At 35.6% G+C, this 23884-nt stretch overlaps 1 protein-coding gene across 14 annotated transcripts in view; it reads right to left on the bottom strand.

Annotated features, from left to right (window-relative positions):
* Nucleotides 1-23884, bottom strand: part of SUPT20H (SPT20 homolog, SAGA complex component) — a 35932-nt gene that overhangs the window by 1135 nt on the left and 10913 nt on the right. For 4 of the 14 annotated variants that reach the window (XM_040267041.1, XM_040267039.1, XM_040267038.1 and 1 more), the window contains exons 7-25: nt 23764-23867; nt 22317-22433; nt 22147-22200; nt 20582-20721; nt 18957-19113; nt 18807-18863; nt 16972-17043; nt 16519-16676; nt 14652-14678; nt 14103-14135; nt 13424-13541; nt 12688-12790; nt 12357-12515; nt 10360-10666; nt 9736-9890; nt 7541-7596; nt 5500-5628; nt 1557-1662; nt 130-233 (exon numbers count right to left, since the gene is read on the bottom strand). In XM_040267041.1, the coding sequence (XP_040122975.1) occupies nt 130-233; nt 1557-1662; nt 5500-5628; nt 7541-7596; nt 9736-9890; nt 10360-10666; nt 12357-12515; nt 12688-12790; nt 13424-13541; nt 14103-14135; nt 14652-14678; nt 16519-16676; nt 16972-17043; nt 18807-18863; nt 18957-19113; nt 20582-20721; nt 22147-22200; nt 22317-22433; nt 23764-23867 (2156 nt within the window). The remainder of the gene's footprint in view (nt 1-129; nt 234-1556; nt 1663-5499; nt 5629-7540; nt 7597-9735; nt 9891-10359; nt 10667-12356; nt 12516-12687; nt 12791-13423; nt 13542-14102; nt 14136-14651; nt 14679-16518; nt 16677-16971; nt 17044-18806; nt 18864-18956; nt 19114-20581; nt 20722-22146; nt 22201-22316; nt 22434-23763; nt 23868-23884) is intronic. The other 10 variants (XM_040267052.1, XM_040267050.1, XM_040267051.1 and 7 more) reach the window with 5 other exon arrangements.

Genomic DNA, 23884 nt, shown 5'->3' with positions numbered 1-23884 from the left:
TGCTAAATTATTTACCAATTACTGTATAATCTCAAAAGACAGTAACATAAAACTGAAGTAAGGTATTTTGAAGTACTTTTGGAGCAAAGTATCTTTAAAAATGTAAGCAGAGTGAAGTTGCTGGATTACTTGGATCTGTTGCTGCTGCTGTTGAAAGGCAGAGGAGAGCTGGAGTCTCTGCTGAGGAAGGCTTTGCTCAGGTCTGTTCTCGGCAGAGCCAAGCTGAGACAACACTACAGAGAGGAGAAGGGGAAAGCAGGCCAGTCAGAAAGTTTGAAGGCTACCAGGGTTAGAAAGGACAACACAGAAAATGAAATAGAAAAGTATCAGTATGATTAATCTTAAGTATCAAATCACAGACATTTCAGAATAAATTTAGTACAGTATCCTGTTAGTTGAGGGGAACCACTGCCTGCAGGACTTCCTGGACATGAAGAGGGGAGAGCATGTGGCCAGAGCACTGTGTCCTCTCTCCCTGCATCTCGGTGCCATTTCCCTGAGAAGGCTTTCTAGCAAAATGCTGACTATGCCATGTTTAAAATACAACCAGTCAAGTAGGAAATAGAGTGGGAGAAACCCAAAGTACCGTAAGGACAAAACTGGTAGACAAATGCCAAAAGACGGTACAATGACTATCAGACCGCGCTAAGCAACAAAGGTGGTGAACCTTTCAGAGCTGAGTGGGATCAGGGGTTAAGTTCAACTCTGTACAGGTGAGGAAACTGCAGGCCTCAATGGTCTGAGGGACTCACTACAAGATAATTTAGTGGCAAGTCAAGCTAAAGTTCTTTCCATTAAAATTATACTACTGCTATTTTAGGAAATTTACAGTTTGTAGCGTAAAGGCTTATTAATAATAAATTTCCATTTGGAAATTCACTAGCTCTAAATTAGAACCTTATGTAGCTATTCCAGACACTGGAAATTGTACTGAATTCATAGTAAGCCCAATGATAATTCAGAATATTCACAAGTTCACTCATTAGTCTTGACACATCTCAGTTTCCACAGACATGTGACTTACTGATTTTAATTAAATATGAACTTACAACTGCTGTCTTAAATTAATGAAATAATCTTCACTAAAGATAAATCTTTGGTTCACCATTTATTACTAGAAATGGTGAGCAGTCATTTAGTATCTTTTTTTTTTTTTTTACAGTTGTCTTAAGCTTTGCTACTTGACTATTAAGTCCTAATTCACGCACTATAAGCTACTAGAATGAGACAAAAAACTGCAATCTAGAAAAGTGCAGTCTAGATAACCATGATAAACTAGAGTCAACTGCTTGGAAGCATCCTACTAAGTTGGATAATTGTATAAAATCTTGCTAACAAAATTTAGCATGAGGTAAACAACTGCTATTAATATATGTAGGTCAAAGCACTTTATCAAAATAATGAGAAATATCTCAGTGTCTCAATCAATAGTTCACATATAACTGAAATTTTCTCTTGTTTTTGCTTGCAAAAAGGAAAAAGTTTCAATGGTGAGATCCCAAGAGATACTTTTAATAAATTCAAATTCAACATTATTTAGTTAGGAAGATACCAACCAGCTGCCTGTGAATGCATAAAGCTTCCTACTCCCGCAAGGTTAATAACTGCAGCATGCTGAGCAGATAAGGCTTGTTCTTGACTGGTCAAACTTTGTTCAGAACCCTGAATTTAAAAAAAAAAAATGACATGTATACAAAGAAACAACAATTTTGGGTTGGTGGGAAGGATTGGTATTTTTTCCTGTATTAAAAATCAACATTAGACTAGGTCTTATAAAAAGAGTAACAAGGAAAGCCTTCAAAGGTATTTAGAATTAGCAATAAACAGTATTTCAAAAGCAAGAAACCTAATTTTCAGAAATGATTCTGTACTGGTTTGTTATTTGATGCTGTATTAATAATTACTAAGGCATCTAGAAAGCATCAGAACTATCTTTTTTTGAGGTATTGCTGATTTGCAATACTGTGTTAGTTTCAGGTGTGCAGCAAAGTAACTCCCTAGTGGCTGCACCAAGCTACATTCCCACCAACAGTGCACAAAGGCTCCCTTTTCTCCATACCCTCTCCAGCATTTATTATTTGTAGACTTCTTGATGATGAACATTCTGACCGATGTAAAGTGATACCTCATTGTGGTTTTGATTTGCATTTCTCTAATCATTAGCAATGTTGAGAGCATCTTTTCATGTGCCTGCTGGTCATCTGTACGTCTTCGTTGTAGATACGTCTATTTAGGTCTGCCCATTTTTTGACAGGGCTGCTTGTTTTTTGATATTGCTTCTATAAAGCTTCATCAAAACATTTTTTAAAAAGCTTAAAACACTTTGCAGCACAATATTACAGTTCCTAGTGAGCACATTAGATCAAGAAAAGGAAACAGACATAGATTATAAAGGAAAAAAAACCATTCTTATTTGCAAATGGCAGGACTATTACAGGAAAAAAAAAAAATCCCTAAGGAATCTACAAAAAAAACAGAATAAGTGAGGTCAGTAAGATCACAGAACACAAGATCAACACCAATTGTTCATACTAGTGATAAACAGGTAGAAAATGAAAAACAGTACCATTATCAATTCCCACCCCCCCAAATGGATAAAGGACAAAAACAAAACTTAGGTGTAAGTCTATAATACACATATAGGACTTGCATGTTGAAAACTAGCTGATTTTAGCCTACAGACATACATATTCATGGACTAGAAAACTCACATAAACATGGTAAACCTTTCCCAAAATGACCTATAGGTTTAAACTCAATTCCTTTAAAAATCCCAGCAAGGTTTTTTTGTAGATAGACAAGGTGATTCTAAAATTTACAAGGAAAAGCAAAGGATCTAGAACAGCTAAACAATTTTGAAAAAGAAGAACACGAGAGGATTTTCCCTTTGATTTTAAGATTTACTATAACCTCTGGACAAAGGTCCAAAAGTAATTCAACTGAGAAGGATGGCTTTTATAACAAATGGCGCTGGAGCAAATGGCCAACAGTTTCCCCTCATAAGTGAACCTGGACCAACGTCTCATACCTTCTACAAAATTAACTGAAAATGGATCATAGATTTAAAATGGAAAGTATAAAAAATTCTTTTGGGCAGAGAAGCTGGAGAGTAGTTCTTAACACTTCATCCCTAAAGCAAAATTCACTGAAAAAAAAGTAACTCAGACTTCCATCAAAAGTGGAAGCAACCCAAATGTCCATCAATGGATGAATGGATAAACAATGTGATATATAAATCAAGCAAATACTACTCAGTCTTAGAAAGGAACTTCTGACACACACTACAACATGGATGAACCTTTTGGATATTATGCTAAATGAAACAGGTCAGTCACAAACAGACAAATACTGTAAAATTTCACCTATATGAGGTACCTGGAGTAGTCAAACCCACAGCAACAAAAAGTACACTAGAAGGAGGGGGAAACAGGGAATTCCTTAATGGGTATACAGTTTTAGTTTTGCAAGATGAGAGAGTTCTGGAGATTAGTTGCACAACAATAAGAATATATCTAACACTAGCAAAGTGCACACTTAGAAATGGGTAGGATGGTGAATTTTGTATTACATGTATTTTACCACAATTTTGTAAAGAAAAGTACAAATCAAGAATTTTTTATCAAACTAAGTAATCCTTCATGTGTTAATAAAACCAATTTTTTTTTCTTCTTTTGACTTAGTTCTTTTTAAAGAACTTTTTATTTTGTATTGGGGTACAGCCAATGAACAATGCTGTGATACTTTCAAGTGAACAGCAATGGGACTCAGCCATACATATACATGTGTCCAAAAAATAAACAGTTTTAAGTACACCGTTCTTGAGAAATCTAATAGAGGATGAGCATTATCCAACTAAGACTTGACTAGGCAATCTTTGGCAGAAGGACTGATGGTGAACATTTCATATATTTAATAGTGAGCTAATCTGACCTGCCTCTTGAGAAACCTGTGTGCAAGACAGGAAGCAACAGTTAGAACTGGACATGGAACAGACTGGTTCCAAATAGGAAAAGGAGTACGTCAAAGCTGTATATTGTCATCCCGCTTATTCAACTTCTATGCAGAGTACATCATGAGAAACGCTGGGCTGGAAGAAGCACAAGCTGGAATCAAGATTGCCGGGAGAAATATCTATAACCTAAGATATGCAGATGACACCACCCTTATGGCAGAAACTAAAGAACTAAAAAGCCTCTTGATGAAAGTGAAAGAGAGTGAAAAAGTTGGCTTAAAGCTCAACATTCAGAAAACGAAGATCATGGCATCTGGTCCCATCACTTCATGGCAAATAGATGGGGAAACAGTGGAAACAGTGGCTGACTTTATTTTTCTGGGCTCCAAAATCACTGCAGATGGTGACTGCAGCCATGAAAATAAAAGACGCTTACTCCTTGGAAGGAAAGTTATGACCAACCGAGACAGCATATTCAAAAGCAGAGACATTACTTTGCCAACAAAGGTCTGTCTAGTCAAGGCTACGGTTTTTCCAGTGGTCATGTATGGATGTGACAGTTGGACTATAAAGAAAGCTAAGTGCTGAAGAATTAATGCTTTTGAACTGTGGTGTTGGAGAAGACTCTTGAGAGTCCCTTGGACTGCAAGGAGATCCAACAAGTCCATCCTAAAGGAGATCAGTCCTGGGTGTTCATTGGAGGGACTCATGTTGAAGCTGAAGCTCCAATCCTTTGGCCACCTGATGCAGAGAGCTGACTCATTTGAAAAGACCCTGATGCTTGGAAAGATTGAGGGCCAGAGGAGAAGGGGACGAGAGAGGATGAGATGGTTGGATGGCATCTCCGACACAATGGACATGGGTTTGGGTGGACTCTGGCAGTTGGTGATAGACAGGGAGGCCTGGTGTGCTGCAGTTCATGGGGTTGCAAAGAGTCAGACATGACTGAGCGACTGAACTGAACTGAAAGGAAATGTTGGAGGTGGGACTCAGGAATCAGTATTTTTTTAGCTTCCCAGATGATTCCAAAGTGCAGCAAATGTTCAGAAAACTCTGAACATTTTAAAAGTAAAGTTCCTTTTACTACTTTACTGCAGTTCTTATTCAATTTCTCTTTGGCAATATACAGAGTATTTGTTTCTGTCTATTTTCTGTTTTAAGCTTCACAATAAAAAAATTTCTCTATTCTAACAGAAACAAAATACTATAAACAGAAAGATGATGAGGTAGAAAATACATGGCCCCTATAGAGGCAGAAAGACCTGGACCTGAATCCCTGCTCTGCCACTCTCTGTATGGTTGTGAGCAAGGTTGGTCACTTGAATCTATTTCTGACTATGCAAGATGGAAGTGACATCATCTGTTCAGTATGGCTGCTGTGAGAATTAGAAATAGGCCTTGATTACTGATAGCTACTACTGTTAATAAAGAAAGGACAGCATATGAAAAGTTTGTTCACACAGTCTAAAAACACTTGAAATAGGCCTGGAATATACCAAAAAAAGATATAATTCTATGATACCATATGGAAGGTAGACAGGACATACCTGCTCCCCAGGCTGTTGAGGACTAGAAGTTGTGGGTTGCTGGGGCTGAGGCTGCTGTGGTGTAAACTGGGAGAGCTGCTGCTGCTGCTGTTGCTGCAGAGTGTTAAAAATGAGCGAGCCGCCTGGAAGCTATTAAGAATTTGAGCAAGAAATAATTAGGCAATTTCGGATTATTTAAATTTTCTTATTCTACAAATGTTTCTGGGGCATTCCCTATGCATCAGGTATTCTTCCAGGGATGAGGAAAACGAAGTCAACAAAACTGAAAACAAAACAAACTCCCTGCTCTTTAAAAAAAAAGGGGGGGGGGGACAATCTCTTTAAACACAATTTTCAAGTGCTATTACTCTGGCTCTCAAATACATTAGTCATCTCCAACATAAATCTTTCTGCTTCAAGTTAATACTCAGCTGTCTAAATAAACATACTGCTTTTGCTTAACTGTTTATACATCAACACAAAACAGCACTAAATGCATTTGCAAGTATAAAAAAAAAGCTAGTGATAATGAGGGATATATGTTAAAAAAGCTCATCTCCCTAAATTTGGTCTAGCTTTGCCCAAATCCAGAGGTTTTTATATAACATAGCCAGGAAGTCCAAAGCTGAAAAGAAAATGCATTAGATGCGCATATTAGTTTGGAGACATTACAAGCTCTGTCATTATGAATCTAAATTAATAATAAAAAATGTTTTTACAAGAAGCATCCAGAAAATTCCACATTAAACACTAAAACTATGCATTCCAAATGCATCAGAAAACAAATGTTTTTCCATTTTATTCTATAGGGGTTTAAGTTAAAAACACTTTGAAGTTTTGGGGCAAAGTCCAAGCAAATACCAAGTGAGAAACTCTTAGATCTGTACAGTCAAAAAAGAGGTGTCTAGGGTCAAAAGCTCTACATTCAGCATAGTTCATTGTTAGGTAAATCTGGACAAAGCACAGGTCAAGTGTTTCCTTCTCAATTAGTTAGATAATAAAAATGCAGCAGAATATAATTTGTAAGGTAGTTTTTGCCCTTATCATCAGTGCTATTAAGGAATGCCACTACTCTTAACACTGAGCTTGATCCCTACAGAAATTCCTACAGCAAAATGCAGGAAAGTGGGCTAAACAAGCTAACCCAATGTGTCCATATTATAACTGGATTATTCTGCAATGCGTATGTAAATACTGACACTGTCTGCATACTGTACAGGAAGTAAGTTTTAGTTCTAAATGTGTTTCCTAATTTATTATTTCTGAATACCAGGTTGGATGGATGTGATTATTATTTTCCAGTAATCCCTAGCTCTGCCATTCTGTGTCTCCAAATCTTTATTTTCATGTCTACCTTTTCTAACAATTCTCTGTAGACAATCTCATCCATTTCCAACTTACTAGGCTTAACACTGAATGCAATCCTTAAAGGACCAAGCACAGCCCAGAATACCCTAAGTTCACAACATGTACTAAATATTCTCTACCTACTTTTTCTCTTTATATATGTTAATACTGAGAAAATGAATAAGAAAAGTCTCATCACTCGACACAAACTGTAACCTAATTGACACTTACTGCATGACTATTTAATAGTGATTGAATAGTCACCTGCCTGGCACTCTACTATTGAGTCATATTCTCCTCAGGAAAAGAACATACATACCTAATCTAAAAAGCTTCTATTCATATATAAAATCTATTGTAAGCAAACAGCAATACTTATGTATATACATAAAAAGTCTGTTACAGGATGATTAATTTCTAAGTATATTTGCTGCTACTACTGTAGGCAAGTTATTCTTCTTGGCAGCTGTGAACTCTCCCCTCTGGAACTAGTTCTTAATTTGGCAGGGCTGTCAGAGCCAATGGAAGTGTGGTACATGGGTACCAATTTTTTCCCGGTTATCCACTTAATCATACTTTTAGATGATTCTCAACAACCTCAGAACTTCAAATGCTAAAATGTGCAAACATACATGGTTAAAAAACAAAAAGCACTATAAAAAAACTTAAAAAAAAAAAAAAAAAACCACTATCAAAAGCAGTGTTTCAGGTTTACCTGGAGTAGATTTAAGGGCCTGAGACTTGAAGTATTTTTTAAACCAAATGGAACACCTATTAAATAAAACTCATGGTTAAAACAGGAAATTAAAACTTTATTATACTTGGAGGTACTTTATACTTTAGCATATAAAAATACAACATTTTAAGTACTCTCTGCACAGATGTGCTTATTTCCTATACTTTAAAATTTTCTTAAAACCGGCCCCCCAATTTCATCACTATTTGTTGATAATGAGATCTTATTCAAACATGTGAAGCACAAGATGTACCTTATATTCTGTATTTCAGAAACTGAGACTTCTTTATAACTACTTAAACTACTGGCTGGAAAGTAATCTAGCAGCATGCAGACACCACAGGTATGATAAAACCATCACTACTGTGCAAATACATTTCACATATTGGTATCTACTTATATTTCTCAGTGCTAAACAGTATGTGATAACAATCCTGTCTCTGAGAACCAGTGTGGTTTGTGCGATTTCTTAAAGTGCAAATGCTAATATTAATAATGCTGAATTTTGTGTGTAAGGATCAAGCTGAAAGTCACGAAACAATGCTTTGTTAATTCTGAACTTATTCCCCCAAATTTGTGACACAACACAGAGCAAATCCTAAAGCAGGCGTTGGCAACCTTTTCCAGTAGGCTTTGTGGGCCACAGATCCAGTTCCTGTCCCTTATTGTTCCTCGTATCTCAGTTCCTGTCCCATATTGTTCCTCGTATCTTTTTTTTTTGAAAACCTTAAAAAATGTAAAACTATTCTTAGCTTGAACTGTGTGTTACAGTTTGCTGATGGCAGTCTTCAAGTATGTATATATCTTCCTCAATAAATATACCAATTTGAACTCTAGTTTAAAAGGTAACTAGTCCTCTAAGCAGGTAATTGTATTTAAAAAAGATAAAGGGTAGATAATGCTCAAAAGATAATATGAAAGGCTTGTCTGAAAAATGGAAAAAGCGTAATCAGACAAAAACGTGACAATATGGATAGCCCCTCCAGGAATTCTCATTAAAAAAAAAAAAAGAGATAACTCCCTTTAAGGGTGGATGACCTCTGGGTAATGCTTTATAGCTTACTAATGGCACTTCCATATCACTTCATTTACTTTCTTGTAAGTAGCAACTTAAGTTAGCTACTTTTACTCCGGCTTTAGAACAGATGAAACTGAGGTTGAGGGGGAACAATTAAGTGACTTCTTCCAGGCCCTACAGTAAGCATTTGGAGCTACCAGTAATTAGAAGGATTACATGTAAATATAATATCCAAAATTTAACACTGATTCCACTTTCCAGGGCTCCTACCACTAAAGCATACTTACACACAGTAAAATAAGAATATCAGCTAGAATTAGAAAACCACAGCAATATACTAAACACATTTAAATTATATCCTTTGGGTTCTCTTTCCCCTACTCACTCAAGTTTCTCCTAACTCATAGTAAGTTTTTCTTACTATGCTGAGTTTGTTTTTCTGTTAATCTTTTTTTTTCTGAGTAAGAAATGAGACTGTTCTACGATACATTCTCTTAAAGAACTTTAAAAGTAGCACACGTTGTTAAAACATTTTCCCAGTACGTGTAATTACATTACTACAACTACCACAATAAACTACTACTAATGATGGGACAGCAGTTATTTTTGAATGTTTATCACATCTCAGGCATAAACACCTCATCTGTATTTATTCATTTAATCTTCACAACTGTGAGGTAAAGCACTGTTATTATCCTTATTTATGAGGAAAATGAGGCCCAAAGGTAACTTTGCTATGATTATACAGTTATGGCAAGTTGAACAAGAAGGATTCAATCCAGGCAGTCCGGCTTCAGGACTGAGGCTTTTAAATGTCATGCTATGTTGCTTTTCTTGCTTACAGATGTTTTCAAAATATGGTTCTTTTACCTGGAGCAGGACTACACTGGTAACCATCAAAGTTACTTTTATAATAATGTTTGGAAGTCAAAGATAAAATCTGCAGAGACTTACAGGCTTACCAACTTTCTTCAGAGAATTTGATAGCCAGATGGTTTTTAATTCAAATATCAGAATTTTAAAAGCTTTTGAAAGGAAATATTTTCAACATAGTATTTCATTAAAAAAGGATGTTAAATGTTTATCACTTAAATGACATTTTAACATAAGCATGGAGTGTAATTTTGTTAGAGATTATTATTTCCAATATTCTGACCTGCTTGAGAGGCTGTCTGCATTGCACCCGGCAATGCATTTGGTAGCAGACCCCCTGAGGGTAGAAGGCCACTCAGGTTTATTCCTGCAGGAGTTATGGCACCAGTGTTACAGCCCAGCATAGGGTTTGAACCACTCATCAAAGCTTGAGCTCCACTGCAGGAGAATAAGACAAAGCATTAGGCAGGCTAGTGCTGTAAAAGAAAAATCAGCTACATAAATCCTTGGATTAAAAAACAAACTGCTTCACAAACACAGATATTTCTGTCTTAAATATCAACAGCGAGGTTGGCAAAAATTAAGTACTATGTATCTACCAAGGTTTAAAATATAATCTGGTAGAGTAACGAACTCATCAATGGATTAAAAGATGGTAACACAGGATAAACAGGAAAAATCTAAGCTGCTGTCAATGTGAAATCAGTAAGTAGTACCACCTTAGTGCCTATAATGGATGTATTACTACCTAAAATTCAAACATACTTGTTGAGATAAACTCTAGTCACGCAGAAACCATTTTTTTTTCAGTTTCAACAATATACAATTTGTTTTTAATTTCACAAATAATTTTAGATTGAGATTATCTTAAAAAAAAAAAAAAATCAGGGCTTTGATGCAAACTTACCAAACAGAGCCCACTACATTGATGAAGTTAAGTCCAGCAGAGTTTGCCATGACCTGGGTGGCTGTGGTTCCTGTAGTTATAGATGTTACCATGGTGGAAAGAGGAATGGTCGTTACAGGCATTGCCTGGCTCAGAGACTTTTGCTGCTGAGCAAACTGAGTTAACAAAGTGGGCTGAGGGGTGAAGCCTGAATCTTGGGGAGTAGGGGTAGCTGAAGGGGTAATAGGAGTTGAGCTCTGAGCATCAGGAGGGTGTGGGGTCGATGAAGGGGTTGGTGTAGGAGTAGATGGCTTAGGAGTTCCAGATCCTGCTCATTGAGAAAAATAAAAATTGCTAGTTTGTTATAAATGGCCAGTCCTTTTTCAAATAAGGTTAATGGAATCTTATTTAGCACTGACAGTCTGTTCCAGTTTTTTTTTTTTAAAGCAGTTAACTGCAAGTGTTAATTTCTACACATGATACATGAGTGTTGCTACACTCAATTACAATTAAGGATGCAGTATATCACCTACAAATGCCATCAGAGATGCTATTACAGTAACAGTAAAAATATACATTTGTATTCTATCACAAAACCCATTTAAAAGTTAGTTTCCTACCATGCTATCTTTGGCCTAAAAACTTTAAAAGGAATTCAAATTAATTTTTGTTATTTACGATTTCACTAATTTAGGACATCACTTAGAAATATTGCTTATTTTCTATTAACAGTCTGAGATAAAACTCTGAACATATTTAATAAATTACATACAGTTAACCATCGTATTTGGCACCTAAATATACATATTTAATTCCTAACACATCAAGTTTACCCTGACAGACAAATTTTACAAAACACAGTAATAAAGCAAGTATTTGATAGATAATACTGCATCTTTAACAGTAACTGTGTACTTCGGTTTAAATGTAGAATGTATAGAAAATCTGTTGTGAATGAAGTATGCACAGTTTATCAACTTTAAAAAAAAAAAACAAAAAATAAAAAAACAAAAACCAGAAAAATAAAACCAAAAGCTCTTGAGGTGTTTTCTTTTTTAGCTTTCATGTCCTGCAGAAAGAAAGGAAAGAAATGTGAATGTCCAGAAGCTGTCACTCAACCCTTACTTAAAGTAACAACTGTGTGCAGTAGATTAACATAATAATCAATACCCACAACATAAGAAGTGTGAATAAGACTTTCAGGAAATTTATAAATTTTTTCTTTGTGCAAAACAAGAAGGCAGAAAAATTACACCTTTTGAGCTATCAAGATGAAGATGTTTACATCTAATGCAAAGACCACCCTGTCACTGTGCAGTGTACTAAAACTTTCAGCCCATATTAGTCATTTATTAAAAAATCTAAAAAACTGGAATGCTTTTATTTGCAAGTTGGTACCTAAATATCTCAGATATTTGTTAATTTGAAGAAATTCAAACTAATGCTAAAATTCTTGAGCAATTATTCTTGATGTTTAAAAAAAAGTATTCAGTAGTAAAAATTACATTATCTTCAGAATGCTTTATGATCATCCCACATTTTAGTAACTGACAGCAATTAATGAGTGTACGGGTATTATTAAAAAACTAGCTTTCAGTTTACTTCTTACATTTACGAAGGTAGGACTGCAGCAACAACTCATATGACATTTTTTTCCATATCAGCTGCATAGTTTACATAAAATGTAAAATGTCCTAAGGTACACTGGTATAAAAAATAATTTGGAATCTTACTGCTACATTTAGCTATCAGATTATTTTTTTAAGGAGATGTGTAGGTTGCAAATCTATAAGAAAGGTATACACAAGCTGCATACATAAATACAGAAAAACAAATACAATTACAATAAACACATAATACATACAGCCAACAAGAGATCTGCCTGAAGCTTCTTAAAACTTGTACATTTTGGGTAGACAGTACATTCAGATTTCACTATTTCACTGGAAGAACTATCTTAAGAAACACTAATGCAAAAGCTTATGAAGAGTTAATGAAGAGTTTAAGTTACAACTTACTTTGTGATGAACTGGCAGGTGACAGGGCAGCTGGAGAAAGCATGCTAACTTGATTAAGATCCACGGATGACTTCCGAGAAAGACTTGGTGGCTTAGAAGCAGGAGGAGGAGTTGGAGATTTAAGAAAGCTGCTGGCCTGTTGTGGTGTAAAATAGTTACCTAGGGAAAAAAAATATAGAAGTCATTTGCTAGGTTTACAATTTAAGATTTCATGAATTCTGCTATTTCTTAGATTTACAATTAAAAATTCTGAGCAAATCAAAATATAAGTAAATGGATTATGATCATCTGTTTCTTACTCTAGATTACAGAAAATTAAGGAATACAATACCTGAGGAACTATTTCCTGAGGTTGAGGGAAGTTTGATGGGTGGAGGTCGATGTTTCACTCCCTTCCCAAGTACTGAAGACTGAACTGACACGGTCTCAGGCTGCTGAGAGACAGTGATATTAAGCATACTCATTAAAATGAAGTCAAATCAGAAATTCACAAATTCACAACACTGTAACTTCTGGATGAAAACACAGTTTAAAAAGATTAGGTATTACACGTTTCAAAAGACTGCAACTTCACAAAGGGAGAACTATTTCCGAGTAAAAAGGTAAAGAAAGAGTTTGAAGGAGAAGAGCAGAGTAAGATGACAGCAAAGCTTCACCCTTAAATCTTCCCCAGAAAAATGATAGCTGTAGAGGTAGCACATACTTCTACAGCTGTTAGACGTATACACACATGCAGGTGATCAGTATACATAGATGTTCATTACACTTTTTGTTTTATACCTCTGTGTATGTTTGAAAATTTCCATTATATAAAGTTAAATAATGAAAAGAAAATTAAAGTTAAAAGTAAATACAAAATTATGGACATGAGTTTGAACACATTCCAGGAGATGGTAAAGGACAGGGAAGCCTGGTGTGTTGCAGTCCATGGGGTGGGTTGTAGTTAGACATGACTTAGAGACTAGATGGCAACAATCCCTCAAAAACTAGTCCTTAATATTTCTCAGATTCTTTGAGAACAATCAGGCAGGAAAAAGTAATAGCACAAAAAAGTTAACCAAACACACTTCTGTTTCTTTCCCTGGAGAAAGCTGACTCAAGCTGGCTGAGCCACTGGAGCTATGTGACATCTTCACTGGACATTTGGCTTCATTCTGGACCAATTCCTGGTACTGATTGACTACTCTGAAATATTAGGGGGAAAACAAGTAATGATTAGCTAACTCTATTTTAAACATAAATTTATTACATAGGAAATGAATAACAATGAAAAAGGTTCTATGAAAAATAACACAAAAATTAAAATTTAGACAATTTATCTTCGATAAAAGCACAGTCTTTTAATATTTTCAGTAACAAGCTAAAGCTGAAAACATTTTGCTAATTAACAATTTAAAGATCCTTTCAGTATCTTGTCTCTAAAATAAAATTACAGGTTTCTAAAATAAAATCCACCAATAAGCAGCCAAAAGAATTAACCATTGACTCTGACTTATATTCTGATTAAAGTACTACCGAAAACTCATTTTCCTTAGCTACTATAGATACATCTAAGTTTTATTTAAAATAAAGCTGTATTTTAAACATTATCCTTTTGTTACTTTCTTAATTCTATTTAAAAACCCTAGGAGTACCTAAGATATAATTAAAATCAAAGCTTTGACTCCTAACAGAGTATTCTCTATCCTACAAGAGTAAAGTTTATCATACCCATCCAATCAAAAATAAAGATGCAAATATTTTTACCTCTCAGCATCAGTCTTTGATCCAATAACGAACCTAAATTGTTTTTTTAAGAAAAGAGAAAAGTATTTTAAATAGACTTGTTCTAAGGAGCCCCGAGATTACTTTTGAAGTCTTTTAGTAATTTTAAATACAGAATTAAAATCTATCAAGATATGAAAAAAATATTGAAAACACATTAAAAAATATTAAATGATGACCAAGTCTTGCATGCATTACAAAATAATTCTGTGAATAAATTGGCTGATTTAATTTAAGGGAGATTTATTTGGGCTCAAAGTTGCTAAGTGCTACACACCCTTACAAGTGTCTGTCCTACAGCAAAATTCACTGAACTACCTTGTGCAAGGCCTGTGGCCTTCCTCTCACTTTAAACTTTTGGTTTTGGAAGTCATTATTAATGTTTACATAGCAGGACCTTAGAGTACATTTTGACAAAGAAGAGTTTATCACCAATTCAAATAAAGTCTTTATCAACTCTTTTAAAAGGATTTGACATTTATATGATTTCTTAACAGATTAAAATAGTGAGTTTGTTTATTTTTTAATTACCAATTTGAATGATCATCTGTGGAGAAGCTGAAATATAAAATGTAAAAAAAAAAAAAAAAAAAAGAAAAAAACTTGTTAATGCAGCTCAAACTTTAACTTCATAGCTATTAAATCAAGTAATTTATGAATATGGGAGAATGACTGGAAGGTAATAAGCCATGGAGCATTTCTGCAGCAATGTCCTGAAGTAAAAGGCAAAAAATTCAATTCTCTAATTGTCAAACAAATATAATCAGTTGGTTTTCTGAACCAATTTTTTTTTTTAAATGAGAGATCATATGTCATTCCACTGTGTTTCAGAAAAGTTAGTAACTATTTAAAATGACCAGCATGTGTTTCTAAAGGGAAGACTTTAAAAAAATATGGCTAATCAAAATATCTGGTCTTCCTACTAAGTATAAATAAAATAGTAGCTGAGGATCCTCTGACTGCTACTGTTTTCTCCTAGTGACTTTTACTTAGGTATTGGTGAGGTTATTCTTTAAAATCCATCTTTCTGCTATAATTTCAACTCGTATTTTGTTATGATTTAACATAGAGCTGGCTCTTGCTTTTTTTTTCTGCGCAGGTTCTCTTTTTCCTTCTTTTTAAAACAGCATCAACTTGACTAAAAGAAGAGAACTAATAATAAAACATTAAAACAAAACTAAATACTGGGTACCTTGTAGTAAACATATGTTACCCATAAGTTTAGGAAGTTCAACTACAGTTGGCCCTTTGTATCTGTGGATTCTGTATTCTCAGATTCAATCACCATGGAGTGAAAATATTTGGGGGGGTGGGGGTGGGAGGGAAATATTCCAGAAAGTTCTGAAAAGTAAAATTTGAAGTTGCTATGGGCTGGCAACTATTTACACAACATTTAAGTTGTATTTACTACTTATTCACATGGTATTTACATTGTATTAGGTATTATAACCTAGAAGTATATGGGAGGATGTGCATAAGTTGCAAATATGTACTATTTCGATGTAAGAGACATGACCATCTGCAGATTTTGGTACCCAAGGGGTCATGGGACCAGTGCCCTGCAGATAATGAGGAACAACTTTATACTTATTGCTTTCTATTATTTTTGGCCACACCGCACAGCATGCAGGATCCAGGTTCCATCACCAGGGATCAAATCTCTGGCCCTGCAGTGATAGCGTGGAGTCCTATCCACTGGACTGCAGGGAAGTCCCACGTAAATATATTTCTAGAGCCAGTAACTACATGAAACACTGAGTCTGTGTCCTTACAGGCAATGCTAGAATATCAAGCATTTTAAACAGCTTTTACAGTTACAGTAACCTTGCTTCCCACTTAAATGATTTATTGCCAGAAGCACTTTATGCTCACAAAGGTTAAAGTCATAAGTGAAAGTGAAAGTGTTAGTCACTCCATCGTGGCTGACTCTTTGCAACCCCATGCACTGTAGCCCACCAGGCTCCTCTGTCCATGGAATTCTGTAGGCAGGAAAACTGGCATGGGTTGCTATTCCCTTCTCCAAGGAATCTTCCCTACTCAGGTCGAACCCAGGTCTCCGGCATTGCAGGTGGGTTCTTTACTGTCTGAGTTACAAGGGAAGTCCCCCAAAGTCATAAGTGGCAGCATATAAATATACCAAAAGGAACAGCACAGGCATAGATTTTATAGCAAATATAAAAATAATTAAGCATAGTTTTTAAAAAATAAATTACTATTTTAAAGAACTCTTGGGACAACATGGTAACTACAATTTAAGTTTACTGAGGTCTGCTGCCAAATCTAACTGAAGTTAACTAACAAAAAAGGAAAATTTTTATTCATCAAAAGCTCATCAGTAGTCACTGAATAAACTCTTGATGGTTTACTTGGTCAAATACATGTATTTAACAGAACTCACTGGGACGGTGACATCGGACTGTCACTCTCCTCATCTTCTTTACACGGCTGGATTTTACCATAGTAAAGTGGATCACCAAGTGACTGCAAAATGGTCAGCTTTGTTTTCTGATACTGATTACCAGCTTCACATTCAAATATATAATCATCTTTTACATCCTGAAAAAAAGCATCCCAAATAAATACCCTCTTCCGAAAATAATCAGAATTAACAAAAACCAGGAAAAAATGACACACTAACTTATATCTAGCAATTAAGACACACAGTCTGTAGACCTATTTAAAACTGTCTAAGAGGGCCTCCCTGGTGGCTCAGTGGCTAAGAATCCACCTGCCATTCTTTAAAAACAGAAGGAGATCCCAAAGTAAAGGCTATTGTACTTTATGTTTAATAAATTCAGATCCCAGATTAGAAATGGCATCAAAAGAACTGGAGCCTGCAGTGGTTACTTACATGGGCTGGCCAGACAGTTGGCTGTGAGTCATCAGACTTGATAGATTTTTCTACTTTGGCATATTTTTCCACCTAAGCAACCAAATCAAGAGACATCAGATATAATGAAACCAGTATTATGACCATAGACAAAAACCTAAGTAACTTAATACAATACGCTTTTTAGCACAAGAATTCTTGAATCACCAATAACACCAACTATTTATGCTTAAGTCGTTTAAAATTCTCCTGATATAGATTCAATTAGACCAACTAGTTTTACAATAAAACACAATTAGGATCTCTTGCCATTAAACAAATGTAATAAACACAAATGCCTCTTCCTTTTACTCTGTAAGTAGGTATCCTATTTGTCTTTTAGGAAAACTGGGATGTCAGAGGTGATTAGGATCAGGATCTTTTCTTTTGGCTGTGTCTTTACTGGAATTGTCACGTAACAGTGTGGACAAAACCAGAAAGAGACTAGGGAATTGGTAAAATTTTTGTAAATCTCCATTTTCTCGTCAAACTCAAACCATATTTTCCATGTATTTTCTACTAGACTCCGTGAACTGAAAGTTCTCATCTTTCTGGTAACCACGATTTTTAAGAGTAATAGACTCACTTGGGCATCTGGTAAAAATTGATTCCCATGTCCCTCCCCTGGAGACCTGACTCAGTAAGTTGGACTGAAGCAGGGCTTTAACTGGTATCCTAGATGTTTCAACTGATCAGTCAGACTGAGAAACTTTGTATTAGGGCTTTTCTACTCAAAGCAATGTCTGTGGAACCCAGTACCATGCAACCTAAAAGCTTGTCAAGTATTGCAGGAGATCAGGCCCTAGCCCAGATTTGCTGAATTGGAATCTGCATTTTAATAAGCAACCCACGTGATTCTTATGTACATAGAGGTTTGGGAAGCGCTGCTTTATATGCCCAGACTGCCCTCTGAAGTCAATTCCTCCCTTTGTTATTTGCACCAAAAATCTCTTCTCAGGCCATGTTCCTTGAGGGGTGAATAGACAGATACACACTGAAAGATAATGTGGCTTACTTTCTTAAGTTGTATATACAGTCTACCTCTAATGCTTTTGGCTTTGTGCTTTTGAAAATTTTTTTTTTAATCACAGATAACAAGATTTACACATGTTCTAGCCTAGAAAGTATGCACAGAACAAACATCTGTTAAAATAACTAACCACTTCTAGAGAGTTTAATGAATAATAAAAACAGGAGAAATAGGAAAATAAAAGAAATATGGGACCTCCTATCAAAAGATCTCTTTCCTATCTTTGCTCATTTATAGTTCATGTACATTACGGACCAGCAAAGAATACTACTCAAGGATGAGAACCTTGGCCACTGCTCCAATATTGTTAATTTTTAAATTTAACCAATGAGAAGTATTATCAGGAAATTATGATGAAATATTATGAAAAAAAAATCAGAGGCATTTTATGCATATTATGTAGTTGTACCATTTTCTTACACATTTGGAATTGCTTATTTTTCCTGCTCTAAATACAAATCTATATTAAGAAGTTACATACTTAGACAAGTAATATGAAAGACAGCTTCTGAAGATGAGCAGTTGACTTAAGTGTTTTTGCACAAACATGGAGAATTAACTAGTGTTTAAAACTAGGGGCAAAGGGGGGGTTATTACGGGATTATATAAAATCATGTGTGTGAAAATGCTGAAAACTATAAAGCACTATATAATTTAAAGAATCTTTCGTTCAATAAAATTAAAAGAGAAAAGTAGCAGTAATAAGAATCTTCATTTTCCCAAAGTATAAGAGTGAGATTTAGGAATCTTATATATGAAAATAAGTGCAGTTTATGAACTGACTTACATCCACCTCAGAAGGTACAGCCAAATTACAGGGACTCCGTTTCCACATATCTACACACTAAAAAAAATTAGAAACAGTATAAATAAGCATACTTAAAATGCAAAATAAGGCATTTGGTGTAATAAGCTTCATTTAAAAACATATACTTACATTTCCTGCTTTAGAAATTTTGAGGTCATAATGCTGACCTGCTTTTCTTTCCTTTCTTTTTTGTAAGAAATCAAGTAATTTTAGCTGAGGAGGAGGTGGACCATGAGACAGATCCTGTTGCCGATTCAGAGAGGACCTGGAATATCTCTTGAAACATCTGGAATATTAAGAGATTAGAACTATTGATACACCAAGCTAATAAAAGAAACTCAGAATAAATATGGTTTTAAAAATGTATAATTAAATCACAAATATCTGTAGAACACTGTCACTTGCCAAGCAATGTTCCAGGCACTGGTGAAATAAAAATGAACACGACAAACACAATTCCTGCTCCCATGGAGCTGACAGTCAAGAAGGGAAGACACATATACATTCACAAAGGAACAGGTCCGATCGCTCCAGATAACAACAGTAGAGCACGAAGGAGTAAAAACCAGGGTCCTGGGAGGAATAAGTGATACAGAGGGCAACACTAGGGGAGGGCAGGGAGGACTCTGAGGAAAACGTGTGAGCCAAGACATAAAGAGAAGAAACAACCTGTGGAGAGATCAGGGAATGAAGCAGGGAATTTTAAATATTTGAAGCAGAGAATTTTAAAAGTTTCTGAGGCAGGAACAAAGCTGGCTTGTTTTCAAAAACGAAAAATACAGGTGGGACTAGAGCACCAGCAGGAAATGAGGTCAAAGAGCAAGGCAAGGGCCTTGCAGATGAATGATAACATAAAGTACAATGGGATGGTTTTAGAGGAATTTAAGCAAGTGGTGGCATGATCTGCTTTGAGGTTTTCAAAACATTACTTTGGTTTGCCTGCATGACAAACAGACCAAAAGGGAGCAAAGGTGAAGCTGTCAGACCAGGTAGGAAGGTGTTTTATCACAGAAGTCAAGATGAAGATGACAGTGGCTTGGTTTAAGGTACTGGCAGTGGGTATGGAGAGATATGGAAAGAGGTTCTAGGACACTTTATGGGACTGCTGACAGATTCTCTATTGACTTAGTTCACTATTTCCAAAGCTGTACCTTTTCCTCAGCATATATTACTTCAACAGGTAAAACAGAGAATTTAGAAAATGGGTAGGTTTTTTCAGCCCCTTCAAACTTTAAGTAGATCCAAAGTGGACAACTGAAACAATTACTCAAAGAGAACTTAATGATGAGCCAACTATAACTGCAATCTAAATTAATATGCATTCTTTTACTTTATTGAGATGGCTAAAATATTCAAAGACAAGTTACCATGTTATAGAAAGGCATTTAGTTATAAATTGACTTCTGAAACTATTACCACTTTTCCCCAGATCTGTAAAAGAAATTATAAATTGATTTTGTTAAAGGTAACATTAACAAAAATTACACTGGTATTAGGAAGGGCTAAATTATTCTTTATTCTCATACTCATCTCTGCTCAGAATTTCTTTTCGGTGAACAGACTCTGAATTTATAGGTAGTTTGTTCTTCAAAAGAATGCACAGAATGTATCACTTCAAAATAAAGCAGAGTATTAAAAGAAAATCCTAATTCTTACATTTTTAGTCTTTAGAGGGAAAAAGATACCATAAATGTCAAAATTCAGAGCTCTCTCTCTAGCTCTCTCTTGGTTTATCCTTCCACAAAGGTGATTACCGTTTCATCGGGCGCGTGTTCATCTTTTGCCTGTTATAGAGCAGTCTGTTTGCAGTGCAGGTGACAGCTACGGAAGGATCAAGACACAGTGGCTCCGCTGTAGCCAGAATCAATTGGCTCTCAAGCAAAAGTTTGTCTTCCTGAAATGGGTAAGAGTAAACATCAACACTAGCTTTAAGATTTTCAAATCATACATATCACTTAATCTAGAAATATTCCTGGGAGTATTTCTGCTAAGGAATAAAGTAAAATGTAGTATTTCAAGTACCAACTTAAGTGTGTAAATGTTACAAACTGAACAGCATGACACCACTAATGGAATTTCAGTAATTTGGACAAAGTGGTCAAGCTGTCAGAATGCCTATCTGTTAGCCCAACAAATATTTACTAAGCACCTATAATATGTGAGGCACTATTCTAGATGCCAGGGAGTTTTTGTTTAGACTATAGGTTTTTCACATTTAAGAAATACAGCTGTCTAGATTCATTATTATTTTCAGGTTGATGACATTTTCAAATGAAAATGATATTTTTCTGAAGAATTTTCCTTGAAAAGGTACAATAAAGGATAGAGCCTCTCCCTTTATTTACCAATTGCCAGAGTTAGAAATCAATACCCTTGGAACCTCCAGATGACCAATGATTTCGTTTTTGAATATTCTTTTAAGAGCTTTTAACCTTATAAATGAAAAGATTACAGCCCTAACTACAACACAGTGCTTGACAGTTACTGATAAACTGAATCTTATTTTATAATCCTATTTCACAGCTACAATAATTTTCACTACTGACATTTTCTTTAGTAACTATTCCTCTTTACAGTAACAGAGAAATAAGTGAATACCCTTGTGAATGGGCACCTCACTGAATCAGCACTGGACTAACTGGCTATTCTCTGAGTAAGAGAGGTCGGTCGCTAGGGCTCTACCCAGTGCAGATGGCAAAAAGACAGGTTAGGTGTGCTTTAGAACCCAAGATGACAGAGTATCAGCATCTATTTGTATCCACTGTGCAAACAAAACATTCTACTTGCTGCTGCTAAGTCGCTTCAGTCGTGTCTGACTCTGTGCGACCCCATAGACGGCAGCCCACCAGGCTCCCCTGTCCCTGGGATTCTCCAGGCAAGAACACTGGAGTAGGTTGTCATTTCCCTCTCCAATGCATGAAAGTGAAAAGTGAGAGTGAAGTCAGTCATGTCCGACCCTTAGCGACCCCATGGACTGCAGCCTACCAGGCTCCTCCATCCATGGGATTTTCCAGGCAAAAGTACTGGAGTGGGTTGCCACTGCCTTTTCTGATTCTACTTGAGAGAGGATAAAAAATTAAGTTTCACACTGGGTAGATTAGGTCGACCTCACCCTCGTTTACCATGTCCGAGAGCAACTGGAACTGAACTGGTTTAGTTTCTTGCAGGATTAATGCATCTTTGTAGAGCTCATAATGAACCAGATACTTTACTCATAAATCAAATCATGAGCAGGCAATATCTTCTGCTTAACTTAGTAAGCATTGTTTCATCCTATATATTACCTGTTTTGGATTAAAAAAACAACAGAACAACTAACCTGGGTCCACTTATGGTTATCACTTGTTATTGAATGTACATCACAGATTAAAGTCTAAAAGAAACAACAATTTAAAAATATTAATATATAGGCATACAAACACATGAAAACATTGAATAGGTAAAACTCAAAATGAAATCTGAAATATTTCTTAATTAAACATTCCTTACCTGCATTGTTGGACGTAACAGAATGTGCCTACTTTGGTAACCAGGAGATTTCATGTTACTGGACTGCCTATAGTCACGTATTTCTGCTATGACGCATCCACAATGAAAAATATTAACCTGTTTTGAGTGAAAATATTTAAGTAAATGCCATTTTTTCAAAAGCCTAAGTATGTAGGTTTATATTGAGTGTTTCAGGTTCTTAGCATTCTCATGCAATGTTTCTGACCATTCACATACTCAAAATTCCTTGGTGAATTAACCACTACATAAACTCTTTGAAAAGGAACTGTTTTATGTTCATCACTGTGACTCAGGAAGCAGTCTAACACTGTTTCCTAGTTACAGACTGACATTTGGCATTTATTTACTATTAATGTTACAGATCACTAGAACTGCTGTTCTTGACACTCACTGGGTCACTGCTGTACTCTGCTAACACTGTCACTGTTATCAATTCGTTAATAAACCATGCCAGAATTGCAGCTTACAGATACAACTGCTGTATCTGCTCTGCTAAAACTTCCAGGAGACAGGTTTCACTAATAAGAGGAAGAAAGCTAACATTAATTCAAATAGTAATCTCCTGCTAATGATATTATTTTCTAGTTCTAAGTCCAAAGATAAGGAACTGGATTACTCAAGTCTTGCAAATTATCACTTGCTACAGTTGCTTATGGTCTTTTGTGTTTCTTTCATCATTTAGAACTCGAGTGAGTACTGTGACTTCCATGTTATCAGTCATTTTTCTGCTCATGCTTTTTAACCAATATTTACTGAGCTACTACAATGCGAACTGTTACACACTATCCAAATATCCAAGAAGCTTCACAGATAAAGTGGTGAGATAACTTGCTCTCAGTGTGGAAAGACAGGCAATCAACATGTAAACAAAAATGAGATAACTTGAGAAAGTGAATGCTACAGAGGAAATAAAATAGGAAGTGACTAATTTAGACTGTGTGCTCAGGTAGAACTCTCTGGTGGAGTAATTTTCAGCTGAGACTTGAATCACAGCAAAGGGCCAGACACCTGGGAGAGATCACTCCAGACAGAAGAGCAGATGAATAAGACAGGAATAAGCTTGGTGTGTTTTGATCTAGAAAAATGGCATGGATGGCTGGAGAGTAGTGAGTGGGGATGAGAACCAGGAGGTGAATACAAAGACAGGGGTTTTGTACAGTGAGAGGACACTGCAGAACTCTAAGCAGGGAACTTTGTTGTTGTTTTCTGTTTTTGTTTTGGAAGCTTAATCAACTACACCTATACATTTCAGTATATAGCCTAAAGGATAAATATCCCACAATATATCAATTTTCATACAGGCATATATATATTAGGTCTCACTTCCGTTTCCAAGAACTAATGAGAATAAAACAAAATATTCTTGATCACAAAACAACATGTATTTGGCAAATCTAAGGACATTTTATGGAGAAAAATTTTGTACCTGAGATTTTTCTAGGAGATCAACCAAAATTGGAGGTAATTCTTCTGCATCCAAGTATTCAAGCAATTCTCCTTCTTCATAAGGCAGTCGAATGGTCTCAGAATCTTAATTTTAAAACATA

This window comes from Oryx dammah, unplaced genomic scaffold (assembly GCF_014754425.2).
Source record: "Oryx dammah isolate SB20612 unplaced genomic scaffold, SCBI_Odam_1.1 HiC_scaffold_24, whole genome shotgun sequence".
Lineage (NCBI taxonomy): Eukaryota > Metazoa > Chordata > Mammalia > Artiodactyla > Bovidae > Oryx > Oryx dammah.
The sequence above is the reverse complement of the archived record's forward strand: the minus strand, read 5'-3'. Positions and strand labels throughout refer to the sequence as shown.